The sequence below is a fragment of the Lagenorhynchus albirostris genome, chromosome 1, assembly GCF_949774975.1.
Source record: "Lagenorhynchus albirostris chromosome 1, mLagAlb1.1, whole genome shotgun sequence".
Taxonomy (NCBI): Eukaryota; Metazoa; Chordata; class Mammalia; order Artiodactyla; family Delphinidae; genus Lagenorhynchus; species Lagenorhynchus albirostris.
In genome coordinates this window covers 78,801,960-78,818,439 of record NC_083095.1, presented here as the reverse complement: position 1 = coordinate 78,818,439, position 16,480 = coordinate 78,801,960, and the positions used below count along the sequence as shown (strand labels likewise).

Genomic DNA, 16,480 nt, shown 5'->3' with positions numbered 1-16,480 from the left:
TTGTCTTACAGAGGTATAATTTGTACTGCTTCTTACTGTGTGTGTGTTTAGGGGGGTGTTTTTTTCTTGAGGCTAAAGGAAAATCATAAAGTACATTCAGACCTTAGGATTTTTTTTATACTTCTTTATGTGATATGATGGAGTAATTGCAAATAAAAATGAAGATGCTTGATTTTGTCAATTAGAAAGAATAACAAACATACATATAGTATTAGTAATGATGCAATTAGGACTTTGGCTGTGAACATAGCTATATAAAAGCTCTTTCACCTTTTCTTGGAAATCATCCACAAGTAAGAGAAAAATGGGAGGAAGAAAAAACAAATTCCATTTTTCGTGAGAGGACATGTGACTAAGATCAAGAAGAAAAAATGGGAAGAGAATTTAGGGTCTTGAAAGTGCCAGCGAAAGCACACTTTCTGAAAGTGGTGGCGAACTTTCACGTATAAGAGCCACATCCCTATTATTCAGCAACGGATGTGGGTATTGGGGTGAGCAGAAGCCTTCCTGGTTCCACGCTGATTCAAAGAAGACTACAGATGAGCTATATTTGAAAAAAATACACCATCTCTATAGTAACAGTGAAAAAGAGAACCATCTGTTGTTAGAATCACTGAGCCTTTAGAAGAAAGTTCCGCTCACCCTAACCTAACCTCTTGTGCATAGCTAATCTGAGAAACCCGCCTAATCAGTGGTAAAATAGAGGAGAAAAGGAAACTAGCACAAGCTCAATTTATAAATGAGGGAGAGAGCATCCGAACAAACTAACTGACAAGATAACATTCTCCAGAAAACATGTTGGCCTAGAATAGATGAAAATTTTGAATGCATATTTGGGTATGAATTTTAAGATACTTAATGAAGTATGCATTTCTGTGAGGGAAGGCTACAAAACAGAGAAATTGAAGAACCCAGGAAGAGATGAAATGTGAACTGGCAGAAAATAAAACAAAATCAAAGAAATGGAGACAAAATTAAAAGGAATGGGGAGGAACAGGCACTGTAGAACACTCCATAAGGGATATAGAGAGTGAAAATGAGAAACTAATAACTTTGAAATATAGGAAGTTTAGAAATGGAAGAACCTCAGTGTCTGAGTCCTTTTATTTATGAGTAATAGAAAAACTTAAACGATAAGGAAAGTTACTCTCTCTCATAACAAGAAGATGAAAGTAGTGTGGCTCCAGGTTAGGTTACAGTGTGACTCAATGATGTCATGAAAGACCAAGGTTCATTTCATCTTTCTGCTCTGCTGTCCTCAATCTGTGAGCCCAGTTCTCAGACAAGCTCTCCACATGGTCAGGATGACAACAGAATTTCCAGGTATAATATCCACACTTAAGAGCAAAGGACTATATCCAGAATATATGAACTCCTATAAAAGTCATTGTAAAATATAGACAACCCAATACAGAATTGGCAAATGAATTGGACAGCATACAAATGGACAATAAGCACATGAAAAAATACTTACCATCACTAGTTGTCAGGGAAAATGCAATTAAAACTACAGTGATGCACCACTACACATCCAACAGAATGGCTAAAATTATAAAGATTGACAGTATACCACGTGTTGGCAAGGATGTGGAGCAACTAGAACTCTGGAACTGGAACAGTGCTAGTGAATGTGTGTACAGCAGCTTTGGAAAACAGTTTGACAGTTTCTTATAAACACCCACACAGTCCAGCAATTTTACCCCCAGATATTTATCCAAGAGCAATAAAAATGTATTTATACAAAAGTATTTGGACATGAATATTCATTGCAGCTTTATTCAAAATAGCCCTAAACTAGAAACAACCCAAATCCCGTGAACAAGGGAATGAATAAACAAATTGTAGTGTATTCGTTCAGTGGAATACTATTCACCAGTAAAAAGGTATGAACTTCTAATTTATGATTCCATTTTTATGGAATTCTAGAACTGGCAACAAAATAATCTATAGTGACAGAAAGCTGATCAGTGGTTGCCTGGGGCTGGGGGATACAGATTTGATGACAAAAGGGACTGAGGTAATGGAAATTGTGATTGTGGTGGTGGTTATTTGGGAGTATATATTGTCAAAATTTATCAAATTGTACATTTAAAATGTTGCTTATCAGGTATATAATTAGCTGAACCCCAGTCCCTGCTTTCATGGAGCTGAGTAGTCTAGTAGGGGGAAGATTGTTAATTCCACAAATATAATAGTTACTTAGGTATCTGCAGAGTTAAAGATGAGTGCTATAAGTGTGAATAACATAGGGACATAGCCAAATCTGGTTACCATGGTTTATTTCATAGTGTTCATTAACTTGTTCTTTCAATTCCAAGTACATAGTCATGTTCTTTTGGGATTGATTATTTTAAGGATAAGATTTTTATTTCTAGCACTTTATTTAAATGATCTCTCTAGAGTTTTTGCTTTTGAAAATATACCATATTCCCCCTTTGTTTTGGCCTCAGGTGACAACCGTTGACAGATTTCAAGGTCAACAGAATGATTATATTCTTCTTTCTCTAGTACGAACCAGGGCAGTGGGCCATCTGAGGTATGTAAGGAAACATTTTCATAATAGTGTTGAACTTTACTGTATGCTTTAATTTTGAGCTTCTGTGGCTAAGTAGTTTTAAATTTTATGTTGAAAGTTTAATTAATTAACTTTTGGTGCTTTTTGTTGGACTGTAGCAGTATCATATTCTTTGTATAGTTAGTTAATCATTGCCATTGCTTCTGAATTTTTTGAATCTTAAATGTTTTAGTAATTTTAACTTTTTTACTCTTCAGGAACAGTCAGAGATAGCATTGAATCATAATATATATGTATGTATGTATGTATGTATGTATCTCCTATGTCTGTTTGAAACTTAATGTCAGAAATTAAAGGAGGTAAAGTGGTAAAAAGTCTAAGAGTAAACTTTGCATTGCACAGGATTTCTCACTTTTCCCTACACAGTCTTTTAGCTTCAGTGTTAGGATAAAGGAACCATTTGTTCTCCCATGATTAAGAATTGTCAAAACGAACAGTAATATATTTTTATCATTTATTGTGATGTATTTATGTGCTGGAGATAATATCTCCTTGTTACAAAGCAGCCATTTAGTTTTATATAAACGTTCATCTCATATGACTTACTAGCAAAACTATAAGGAGAGTTCATTTTATTATTTTATTTGATGAATATAAAAAGAAAATTCTGCAAGCTCTTATAATGTTGTCATTAAGTCAAGATCTATTTGGTGCTTAACCCAGAGTGATCAGGTTCCATTAGACCGATAACTTTTACGTAAGAGTAAACAAAGATGTAATGTTTCAAGAAATTGTTTCAATACTATAGCATTCTAAAATACAGTGTGTTTTTACTTAAGTGTCAAACATGTTTTGGAGACTAACTTTTCTAAAAAGCGGTTTCATTTCCACATTGAAATTTATAGCTGCTGCTGCATAGGGTATCATTATGATTTACATAATTAAAATCTCTTACCCAAACTCACAGTATGAATACGTGAATACTGCTTCTTCCCCTTCCCTTTTTCTTACTCTGTAGTGCTTTTTTTGTCTTTTTCACATTCCCATGACTTTATTTCTATGCTGTATTTTACCTGACTTCTGGAAACTTAAAAAAAAATAAAGAGAAAGATGATGATAATAAAATGCTTATAAATGAAGGCTTAAAAAAGAACCTGATCTCATTGTTGTCTTACATATCTAAATTTTCTTTATCCAGATAAATTAGTCTTCTTTGTATTTGCCAAACTTCCCTTTTGGAAGTCTACCTTCTTCTTCGGGGGCTGCTGCTGGTGGTGGTAGTGTTATTAAAGCATAGAGGGGGAAAACGTCAATTGACCTATGATTTACGATTCAGCTATCCAGATAGGTTAGGTATCTTAGCTAGAATTTTATCAAACTCCTCATAGAATTTTTTGGTTTGTAGATACAATCTTTCATGTCTTTCTTTTTACTAGGAAGTAGTAAAATATTTTGTTTTTCAAGTTTCAAGAGACCAAGGAAACCTACTTTCTTCCATATTTCTCTTTTTACTAATAGCTTTATTGGGATATAATTCACATACCATACAATTCACCTATTTTAAGTGTACAGTTCAATGATTTTTAGTATATTCATAATTATGCAGCTATCTTCATGATTTTAGAACATTTTTATCACCCTATACCTGTCAGCAGTTACTCCCCTCCGCTCTCCCCTAAGCCCTTGGCAACCACTATTCTACTATATGTCTATAGATTTGCCTATTCTGGACGCTTCATATAAATGAAATCACTTAGCATAATGTGTTCGAGAGTCATCCATGTTGTAGCATATGTCAGTACTTCATTACTTTTAATTGCTAAATAATATTTCATTTTTTGTGTGTGAATTTTTTACTTTTTATTTATCCATTCATCAGTTGGTGGACACTTGGATTGTTTCTACTTTTTGGCTATTAGGACTAATGCTGTTGTGAACATTCATGTACAAGTTTTGTGTGGAAGTATGTTTTCGTTTCTCTTGGGTGTAGACCTTGGAGTGGAATTGCTGGGTCATATAGTAACTCTGTGTTTAACCCTTTAAGAAACTGCTAAGCCGTTTTCCCAAGTGCCTGCCTTTCTTCTTTTACCCACATCTTTTTTTCATCCGGGATAGACTAATCAGGTGATTGTTTAGGAGCCAGGCTATTGAGCGTCAGTTCCAGAGACCTGTTTTAGGACACTGTGGAGCTGTTTAGAAGCTAGAGTAGTGAGACATTTCTGGTTCCTTTTCCAACATTCATTGTTCTTGTCCCTACTGACTTGAATAGCCCAGCTACAAATAGAAATGCTTGTGACTTGTTCAGAGCAAAGCAGTGAAACTGTAACTTTCCTGCGTTGTCTCCTTGTAGGGGCTCTATCAGAGTGATGGCTTGTTGTTTAACAGTGCTGTTTCTGTCCAGCCATCTTCTGGGGACTGTGAAAGAAGGTGGTAGTTCTCATTGCCCTGGTTTCAAGATACAGCTCCAAGGAACCCTGGCTTTTCATGCTGCCACCCTTTGCTTTTTTTCCCTGGTAGTTTGTTATGTTTATAGTGTTTGCTCATTCATTTAACAGATGTTCTCAGATCCTTCTATTATTTGGCAATGTGATGGGTTCTTGATATATAGTAGTACATCTAACATTCATTATCTCTGTCCCCATGGAGCTTAGAATCCAGTGGAGGAGACATTAAACATGTCCTTGGAAAATACCTACATTTGATTCTGCAGAAGATTTTAGTCTTAACTCTCCTCATGTACAGTGGAGATCGAGCTTAGTAGAGCCACTTAACTGTCCTACAGTACTAAGGACTGGAGGGAGAAGTTCCTGAGAGGAACAGGTTCATTGTCACTGCTCTGCCTAGAGATAGAGCCTTCTGGATGAGAAAGGGAGAACTGAATATCATAATACAGGGATTACCATGAAAACAACGGCTTAGGTCACCTCCTTCCACCATGCCCTCCCCACCTTTTTCCCTGACAACATTGTTTTAACAGTGTTTTTATTAAGTTTATAATACTTAGGTGAGAACTCATGCTAAGTATTTCCAGCATTGTACATCCAGTTACTAGTTTTGGAACCACCCACCTATAGCGTGACCCCTCGGGCTTCTAAGGGATGTGGAGGAAGTAAAAACAATTTGGCCTGCAGTGACCTAGAAGGTGACATTTCCTTCGTGAATCCAGGGTGTCACAAATGTAGAAATTCCTCAAAGCTACTGCAAATGGGTATGCTTTCTCCTCATACCTAAACGAACTTCTCTTAGTTTGGGTTGCTGGGAGGTGGGGATACCCCCTCAACATAACTGCTATTATATATGATGTTGCACAGTCCCTCCTGATAAGGGAAACTAGATCCTTATCAAGGCCATAAAACACAATAGAAAATGAGGCTGAATTAGAGATATTCCCCAAATATCTTGCATTATGCAGAGACAAAGAAAAGCCATTTGATAAATATTCCAATTCCCGATTCTCTGTCTGGTTATTATATGATCTTTGTAACATTTGACCTCTGTAACACTCTTTAACACTTTCTTTCAGGAGTTAGGGATGACTGTACCAGATTTTATTATTATTCATGAAAGTCTTCTCTTTTGTAGAATACTCGCAAATTTAAATAGCCATCTGAACATCTCAAGAAAACAAGCTGTCCTCTGTATTTGAAACCAAAACTATATTTTCTTACTAAAACACATTCTAACTAATAGTGAAGTGAAATTAAACTTACATAGCCACTCTTTTATAATTTTTTTTTTCCTTTTACACATAGCCACTCTTTTGTAATTTTTTTTTTCTTTTTTACATGGTCCTTGTTGGTTATCTGTTTTAAATATAGCAGTGTGTACCTGTCAATCCCAAACTCCCAATCTATCCCTCCCCACCCCACTTCCCCCCTGGTAACCATAAGTTCATTCTCTAAGTCTGTTTCTCTTTTGGAAATAAGTTCATTTGATTCAAGTAAATTCAGATAAAGTTTTAAGAACGTATTCTTTCTGAAAGATAAAGAAAGCTGCTATCGTTCATCAGATAGACAGCTACATGTATAGCTGGCTCATGCATTTTGGCATTTTTATTACTGTTTATGTGAACACTGGGACCTAGTATAGTCCAGCCATTGGGCGTAGGTACTAGAGTAAATGCATGAATAAGAGATGGTATTATTATGTTATATCATTCGTCATACTGTATTTCTGTTTGTATTTGTAATTATTATTATAAATAAGTATAAAACAGTATGATAAGAGTTATCTAAGAAGTAAAATTTGACCCATTAACTTTGACAGAGCATGGGAATTTGGTAGGTGAAATGGAGCAAGGGCTGGTTTGAATTGACTCAATGGTGGTGATACAGTAAATTGGTAACTGACAACCGAACTGTATCGTAATACTAGTATAGCAACTTACATCTTTTTAATCAGTCATTGGTTATTTTGTGATTCTCCCCACCCTCTCCCCGCAAAAAAAACATAGAAGTTGGTAATAAAGCATTAACTTCTTACTTGGTTAACTAGTTACATAACATTGATTAACTTAATGTTTATTCTCTTAAATTTTTAAGAAGCTTAACTTTTTTTTAATTGTTTTTTTTCCTTTAAATAAAAGAAATGCTGCTGTGGAGGAATAGAAGGGAAAGGATGGAACGATACAATGGGGTGGGGCCACGTGCAGCCTTGAGTGTCAGGCTCTGAGGTCTGGACACAGTCCTATAGCTATGAGGTTCTCAATCTTTTGTGGACTGATTATTAAACAGGCACATTGCTGATGAGAGGTCTGGGGCAGAGGCTAGGTGTCTTCAGGTTTAACACACTCTCCAGGTGCTTCCTAGCCAAGGGCTGCAGACACACCTGGAGGCAATACCAAGGAACAGAAGGTTTGGAAAGTGGTGCTCTAGGCAGTATCGCCACAGCTTAACAGGAATATTTAGTGGAATATGTTTTAAAAATAAAAGGCTGCATAAATATGTTACTAATCTTGATATGTTTTAATTCATTTTATTTGTTTCTCAAAGGGATGTCCGTCGCTTAGTGGTGGCCATGTCTAGAGCCAGACTTGGACTTTATATCTTCGCCAGAGTATCCCTCTTCCAAAACTGTTTTGAACTAACTCCAGCTTTCAGCCAGCTCACAGCCCGCCCACTTCATTTGCATATAATTCCAACAGAACCTTTCCCAACCAGTAGAAAGGTAAGCCTACAGGTGACCACATTAGCAAAGAGCATCATCACATAAATCATCTGAACACTGGTTTAGAGTGCTCCTTACACTAAGGAACTGAATTAATATTTTCTATGTAAAAATAATACCAGCTAACATTTACTGAGTACTCACCACATATCAGGCAACTTCTCTGATCCAGTCTCCAACATATGGAAAATGGGGTTAATAAAACCTATTGAACAGGTTACTAATAGGAAATAAAATAATGTATGTCAAAGCTAATAGCCTGATACATGGTGAGTACTCAATAAATGTTACATTACATACATGATCTCATTTCATCTCAGTAACAGCCCTGTTCAATAGGTTTTCTTATTAACCTCACTTTCCATATGTTGGAAACTGGGGCTCCGAGAAGTTAAGTAGTTAAGCCACACATCTGAGTAGATGGAGAGTCCAAGATTTAAAAACCCAGACAGCCTGACTCCAGAGTCCATGTTAATCATCATCATACTATACTGCCTCTCTTCAGCTTTGTAAGGAGAACTAAACTAATTACTTGATAACAGAGTAATAACTGGTTTAACTCTTGGAGAACCCTCAAGAAGCTTGCATTCTGAGGGAAGGTGTCAGGGAATAGCACAAACACTTAACTCAGAAGTGCCACTCTCTCCTCATCCCTGCTACCCATCTCCTATCTCCCCTTCTTTCTTCCCTTTCCCACCCTCAGCTCCCAGAGGTAACATTATCCCTTCAGTTTCTGGCTTAGCCTTACTTTTGCACAAAGGAGCAGGTAACTTTATTTTCTTACGTTGTTTTCTTTCTTACATGAAGGTCAGCATACTATAGACTTTTGGGCTTTGTGTTTTTCATTTAATGAAATGTCTTGGAGGTCCATTGAATTTTAAATAAAACTGTCTTAAATGTTCACAGTATATTTCTTTTCCCCACCTCTCTTTTTTTTATTTTTAAAAATTTTTTTTTATTTTTTCATTTTTTGGCCTCACTTGTGTGGCTTGCAGGATTAGTTCCCTGACCAGGGATTGAACCCAGGCCCTCGGCAATGAGAGCATAGAGTCCTAACCACTGGACTGCCAGGGAATTCCACCCACCCCTCTTTAAAAAAAAAAATAAAGTTAAATTCTGTGTGTTTGTTTTGTAATAATGTTAAGAACTTTTTTTTAATTGTTTTTTTTCCTTTAAATAAAAGAAATGCTGCTGTGGAGGAATAGAAGGGAAAGGATGGAACGATACAATGGGGTGGGGCCATGTGCAGCCTTGAGTGTCAGGCTCTGAGGTCTGGACACAGTCCTATAGCTATGAGGTTCTCAATCTTTTGTGGACTGATTATTAAACAGGCACATTGCTGATGAGAGGTCTGGGGCAGAGGCTAGGTGTCTTCAGGTTTAACACACTCTCCAGGTGCTTCCTAGCCAAGGGCTGCAGACACACCTGGAGGCAATACCAAGGAACAGAAGGTTTGGAAAGTGGTGCTCTGGGCAGTACCATGGACTCAAGCCCTGGGGGCTGAGGGCTGGGAGCATCTCCCCATCCTCTGCTCAGGAGACAGTGTGAGGGGTGAGGAGGACTGCGCAGCCCTGAATCTCAGGAGAGGCTGCTCCTAGCAAAGCCGCCAGAAAATATGCAAATACAAACAAACAGAAAGACTTCCATGCTTTAAAGGCAATATTCCGTAGTTGTAACAGCATGGCAGTCTTTGCACACAGAAGTTGTGACCGTTACAGGAAGTGACCACCGTCCAAAGAACACCTGCTTATGTGCAATACCGCCGTCCTGCTTAATTCTGAGAAATGCTATTTAATGTACTAAATATTTCTAACTTTATGTGCTTTAAATAATTTGTCACTTTAAGGTGAAATCCTTTTTCTTGATATGTTTTTTACCTCTATGATTTTCTGAATTGTACAGTAAGATAGGATGAGACTTTATAAAAATTTTACAATTGACTTTAAATAGGAAAGTTCTTAATCTTTATTCTCAGATGGTTTAGAAGAAGTGCACATTTTCTGTTTTCTTCATTTGCTTTACCACTTTACCTACACCGATAGAGTGGTGTTTCTCGGGTTGTTGTCAGAAGCTACTGCATCAGAATCACCTCGTTCTCCCTCAGACCTACTGAATCGAAATCACTGGGGGGCTACAGCCCAGGCCTCTGTTATTTAACACTTTCCCCACATGGTTCTGATGGGTACTACAAAGTTTACACCTTAAACTACTATTTGCCAACATTTTTGACCATACGCTTTATTAGTAAAGAAAAAAAAATCTTGCCGGAATTCACTGGGGATCCAGTGGTTAGGACTTCACGCTTCCACAGCAGGGGGCACAGGTTTGATCCCTGGTTGGGGAACTAAGATCCCACAAGCAGCATGGCATGGCCGAAAAAAGAAAACTGGCAAATATTAACCCTCATGACTAACAGTCTATATATTAAGTAATAATAAATGATAGCTTCTTATTTTTTAGAAAAACATAAATGGGAAGAATAATTTTAATATTTTCTTTGTGAATAGTCTTGAGACTTGCCTTTGGAGCGTATGTGGTATTGGAGACCACTACTTGAGACCATGTTGATGGTTTTTTTCTATTCAAATGATTGCTTATTTGTTATGAATTCTTCTACATTAGTTAGTAGACCAAAACTCATGTTTTACTTACCAACTTGAAATTATATTAAAAGCTAGTGACTCTTAGCTCTCTCCTCATCTCTGCCTTTTCTAAATTTAAATTGAATCACTTCTCTTCATGAAATCCTTATTCGACTCTAACACTTACATCTTAATGTCCTCTTACTGTTCTTATTTCCTCCAAACCCTAATAGTCAGATAGTGTTCATACATAAGATGGAGACATGGGCTTCTGTTGAAGTGTTAGCTTTCAGTGTCTTTCACTCTATACTTAACTTTCTTTTTCTTTTTTTTTTAAATTTATTTTATTGATGTATAGTTGATTTACAATGCTGCATTAGTTTCTGATGTACAGGAAGTGATTGAGTTATACAAATATACACTCTTTTTCATACTCTTTTCCATTATGGTTTATCACAGGATATTGAATATAGCTCCCTGTGCTATACAGTAGGACCTTGTTGTTTATCCATTCTATACATAATAGTTTGCATCTGCTAATCCCAAACTCCCAATCCATACCTCCCTTACCCACCCACCCCCACCCCCGCGGCAACCACAAATCTGTTCTCTATGTCTCTGAGTCTGTTTCTGTCTCGTAGATAAGTTCATTTGTGTCATATTTTAGATTTCCACATATAAGTGATTATACTTAACTTTCTTTTTGCCGTCTTCTAGAATGGAGAGAGACCATCTCATGAAGTACAGATAATAAAGAATATGCCCCAGATGGCAAACTTTGTATACAACATGTATATGCATTTGATACAGACCACACATCATTATCATCAGGTAAGTTTTCTCAAAATTGACTCTTATTTTTCTTGCTGGAGAATCTTCTCTGTTGCCGAATAAATCTTTAACATACTTGATTCCTTGCAGGAAACCAGCTAAACCAAAGTAGATTACTATTCATGTAACATCCATATTTTAAAAACATCTTTTGTAGATATAATTTGGCATACAATAAATTCCACATATCTAAAGTATACAGTTTGATATGTTCTGATATTTGTATATATCCATGAAACCATCACCATAATCGAGATGATGAACATATCCATTATCCCCAAAAGTTTTCCACGTACACCTTGATAATCCCTCTCCTCCCTCACCAGTTCCTCTTCCACCTTCTCCAGGAAACCAAGGATCTACTTTATGTCACAATAGATTAGTCGCCATTTTTTAGACATTTATGTAAATAGACTCATACAGCATGTACTCTTTTTTCCTACTTTTATTCAGTATTATTTTGATATTCATTTATGTTTCAGAATGTATCAGTAGTCCTTTTCCTTTTATTGCTGAATAAGTAATCCATTATACAGATTACCAAGTTTACCCATTCATCCACTGATGGACATTTGGGTTGTTTCCAATTTTGGCTGCTACAAATAAAGCTACTATGAACGTTCTCCTACAAGTCTTTGTCCTTTCTCTCGGGTAAATTTCTAGGAGTGGAATGGTTGGATAGTATGGTAAGTATGTATTCAACTTCTTTTAAGAAACTGCCCACCTGTCTTACAAAGTGGTTGTACCATTTTATATTCCCACCAGCAATGTATGAGAGCTCACACACACTTACTATGTTTGGTCTTTTTATTTTAGCATTCCAGGAGGTGTGTAATGGTCTCGTTGTGGTTTTAATTGGCACTTCTCTAATAACAATTGATATTGAACATCTTTTCATGTGATTATTTACTATCTGCATATCTTTGAGGATGTGTCTGTTTAGGCCTCTCACTCACTTTTTTGGGTTGTATTATTGAGTTTTGAGAGTTTTAAAATTTATTCTGACTACAAGTTCCTCCTCAGATGTTTGTTTTATGAATATTTTCTCCTAGTCTGTGACTTGTTTTTTTCATTTTTAAGTGTCTTTCAAAAAACAGTTTTAAATTTTGACCAAGTCCCCGTGTATCAAGTTGTTCTTTTGTGATTCACGCTTTTTATGTTCTAAAAGAACTTAGCCTGACCCAAAATTACAGGGATTTTTTCCCCTAATGTTTTCTTCTAGAAGTTGTATAGTTTAATTTGCTATTTAGAGGTATGGTACATTGTGGGTTAATTTTTTTTATATGGTGCAAGGTAAGGTTGCATTTTACTCATTTGCGTGTGGATATCCAGTTGTTTCAGCACCATTTCCTTCAGGCTATATTTTCCCTCTGTTGACTTGCCTTGTCATTTTTTTTTTTGAGATTAAAAAAGCAGTTTTTCAAATTGAGATATAATTGACATATAATTTTAGTTTCAGGTGTATAAAATAATGATTTGCTATTTCTATATATTACAAAACAATCACCACAATAAATCTGATTAACATCCTTCACCACACAGAGTTACACTTTTTTTTTTCTTATTTTGAGAACTTTTAGGATCTCACCTTGTTTTAGTAGAAAAATCAATTGGCCACGTATGTGAGAGTCTACTTCTGGGCTTTCTATTCTGTTCTGTTGATCTTTGCATCTTTCCTTTTTGCCTTTACTACACTACCTTTATTAGAGTTTCTTTATCGTAAATCTTGAAATTAGATAATGTGAGTCCTTCAGTTTTGTTATGTTTCAAAATGGTTTTGGCTGTTCTAGTTCCTTTGCTTTTCTGTATAAATTTTAGAATCAGCTTGTCTATTTCAACCCCCAGAAAAAGCATGTTGAGGTTTGATTAGGATCAATTTGGAGAAATTAACATCTTAACAATATTGAGTCTTCTTCCCATGAATATGATATCTCTCTCCACTTCTTTAGGTCTTCTTTGAATTCTCTCCTCAGTGTTTGGCAGTTTTCAGCATACAGGCTTTATACATATGTTGTTAGTTTTATTGCTAAGTATTTCACATTTTGTGCTGCCATTGTGAATACTACTTTAAAATTTTTTCAGTTTCCAACAAGAGAAACAGTTCCTGAAGAGAGAAGCCCAGCTTTAGCTCCAGACTGCCATGGGGTAAAAGGGAAGCCAGGCATATAGAGCTGCTCCAGTGTTCTGGTTAAGTGGGACAGGAACCTTGTGCCCTGCTGCTCTCTCCCTGCCATGGCCTTGTCTCAAGGCTTGGTTCCTTCTCACCCCTCACAGGGCCCCTTGATTGAAGTTGGTCCTTTCTTGAGTTGGTGTGGCAGTCAGTCCTAATCAGCCACTGTTTTTCCAGAGTGTTACAATAAATTCCTTTGCTAAAAAATTTAATAGCTTTTGATATTGTTTTTCTCCCTGAGGATGTAATGTATGATCTCATCATTATTACCTGATATCTAGGCAGGCATATTCCATGGAGTCAGTAAAACTTAGGCCATTATCATCAGAGTTGTTACATCTGTAATATAACATGGCCAGCAGTGTTTTGGAGAATTCTAGAGTGACAGTATCAATTAGGAAGATAATGTGAGAACTTAACTTTATAAGCCAGTGTCTTTTTATTTGGATTCTTTGACGTCTTCCCGCTCTCTTTCTTTTTTTTTTTTCTCTTTAGACTTTATTACAGCTACCACCTGCTATGCTAGAAGAAGGTGAAGAAGTTCAAAGTCAGGAAACAGAATTGGAAACAGAAGAAGAGGCCACGCCTGCTCAAGCTGACATTGTACCTAGTCTAACAGATACCAGCTCCAGTCAAGAAACCTCAGCCTCTCAGACTGAGACCATCCCCAGTCACACAGGAGACAGTTCCAGTTCAGAGGCCATCCCTACTGAATCCGAGATCACTGCTACTGTGGCAGAACCTGTAGCTGTACCAGTGGAGAATAACACCCCTCAAGATGCCACATCCGCCCCCAGAGAAACCAAGTAGCCAAACTGTAGCCCTTCTTAGGGAGGACATTTCATTTATAAAGTCTAGGTAAAGTTACCTTTTGTATTTTACATATTCTTCTGCCATTTTAATGGCACTAATTAATATTCAGTCCTTATTTTTGTTAGCTGATCTCAATGTTTGTCTTCTGGTATATATGAAAAAAGAATGTGTGTGAACAACTCCAACTTTATTTGTTCAGTCAGAAGAATAAATAACCATTCCTTTGATATTTTGATTATTAAATAACTATATCTATAATCATACCTACATTAAAAGAATTTTCTACAGAGTAATAGTTCACATTTTTAGTGAACTTCACTAAAGAAAAGGACAAAATATACTGGAATTAACTACAAATGACTTCAAGCAAGTGTCCAAATTGGGGAGGAAATCATTTCTTCTACCGTAATGTAAGATGCTCAAGTCATGTTTCTTTCTATCCCTCCTTTCTTTGCTGTCTTCCTTGATGGAAAGGCGTCAACACCATAGGATATAAGTTGCTCCGATCCATTAAAGAAGACATGCATTTCCTTCCCCCAAATCTCAGAATGTGTAAAATCACCTAGAATGTCTCTTTATTTTGGGGGCCACTCCAGGCCTAATGAATCAGAATCTCAGGGTTAGAGCCTAGGAACCTGCATTTTTATTTTTGCAGGTGCTACACAATTAATGTTTGAGTTGCTGGCCGAATGATATCAGATAAGGCTGGTGAGGCTGGGCCAAGATTTGTCATTCATCTAAGCAAGAAGGATCTGGCAGATCCATTTGGGCAGGAACAAAGGTCCAGGGTCCGGGCAGTGAAAATCAGTGAACTTAATTAATTCCTGTATTCAGGATGGATTTCTTCCAATGCAGAGCTTCTGAGTTTTCTGCCCTGTTTAGTCCTCTTGATAGATAACCAGCCATAAGGAGACCTTAAGGTAAAATGTGCTCCAGATTTGGAAAGGCATCTGTACTAGGACCTTGCTACTCAGGTGTGGTTTGCAAATCAGCAGCATCAGTGTTGCATTGAAATTTGTTAGAAATGCAAAAGTTTGGGCTGTACCCCAGATCTGTTAAGTCTCAGTCTGCATTACAGCAAAGTCCCCAGGTGATTCAAATGCACTTTGTAGCTTTAGGCGCGCTGTACTGAGATTACTGTGATGTCCTCACATCAGTGAGAGGTTGAATGGTGATCCTATGATGGTAGAGTTTACAGTGAGTATGACTGTTTTCTGACAATGGACCTCTGCTTATAAGGTCCCTGGGCATGGTGACCAGAGAAGAGATGAATATATGTATGTGGGAAGGGTGAACTTGTCCACTAGTTCCCTTCCCCATTCCCACATCTGCTAGAGTGGCTAAGGGGAGCATTTCCCCAAATCTAGTGCATCTACCTTTAGGCTTGACCGTGTCCAACGAACTTTTGAAGAATTAAGCAAGAATTGCACACTGCCAGTGACCAGACCAGTGCTTCTCATCTTGATATTTTGAAGCAATGATGAATTCATGAGGAAATTAAACCCAGAACGTCAAGTCAATGATGTTTTTGAGTGACTAATGTTTGCTTAAGTTTACCCGTCTGTGGTGGGTAAAATTTAGACTCCTGTCTTACAGTGCTTCTTGCAGCATCAACAATTGTGTCGGGTGGGGAAGGGGACGATGAAAGTGATGGGATAATAAGGGGAGTGAAATGCCAAGGAAACGAACGTAGGAAGCCTAGGTCTAGGTCTGTTTGTTATCAGAGTTAGGATGGAGCCAAATGGTCTGTTACATAATTTCTCTGAGTATAAGAATTTGAAAGCAGGTGTCATGGGCATCTGTATGAACACTTGCACTCAGAATTATGTTCATCTGTGAATATATAGTATCAAGCTAAGCAAGAGGGAAAGAAGCTTTACCATATTACTGTCTTTCCTGGAAAAGATTGATTTTTCCCTCTGCCCTTTGGAGGAAATAACTCATGAGACCTGCAACCAAAGTAAAGCAAAACTGTTGTGCTGCTTTCTCCTTAAATAAACCATTTTCCTAACACTGTATATCACTCTGTCTAGCTGGGTGACTGAACGTTTTTCTCTGCTGCTTGGTTTTCTATCACACTGAAAAGAAAATTTTAACTGGAAGATGAATAACTCCTTTGCCTCTGTCAAATTAAGAAAGGGATGATGAAAGTGGGACTTGCATTATTTTAAATTGTTTATTCACTGGAAAGGCCAGTTAACTGCAGTTGACTATAGAATTGTGGAATTTTTAAAGGAACTTAAGAGATCTTTTCTAAACTTAAATAATGAGGAAACTGAATCAGATGGTCTTAACCAGGGTGGCAACTGTGGGAGACTGGGGTAGAATCCAATCTATAGTCCAGGGCAGTTTTGTGCCTTTTTTTTTTAATCAACCACACATGAGTAATTGCTTCATAAATTC

General features: G+C 37.1%; 1 protein-coding gene across 3 annotated transcripts in view; it reads left to right on the top strand.

Annotated features, from left to right (window-relative positions):
* AQR (aquarius intron-binding spliceosomal factor) overlaps nt 1-14,304 on the top strand; it is a 103,511-nt gene extending 89,207 nt beyond the window's left edge. For 2 of the 3 annotated variants that reach the window (XM_060146974.1, XM_060146989.1), the window contains 4 exons: nt 2,451-2,536; nt 7,507-7,681; nt 10,981-11,094; nt 13,760-14,304. In XM_060146974.1, the coding sequence (XP_060002957.1) occupies nt 2,451-2,536; nt 7,507-7,681; nt 10,981-11,094; nt 13,760-14,074 (690 nt within the window). In that variant the 3' untranslated portion in view covers nt 14,075-14,304. The other variant, XM_060146981.1, reaches the window with a different exon arrangement.
* The last annotated feature ends 2,176 nt before the right edge of the window (nt 14,305-16,480 follow it).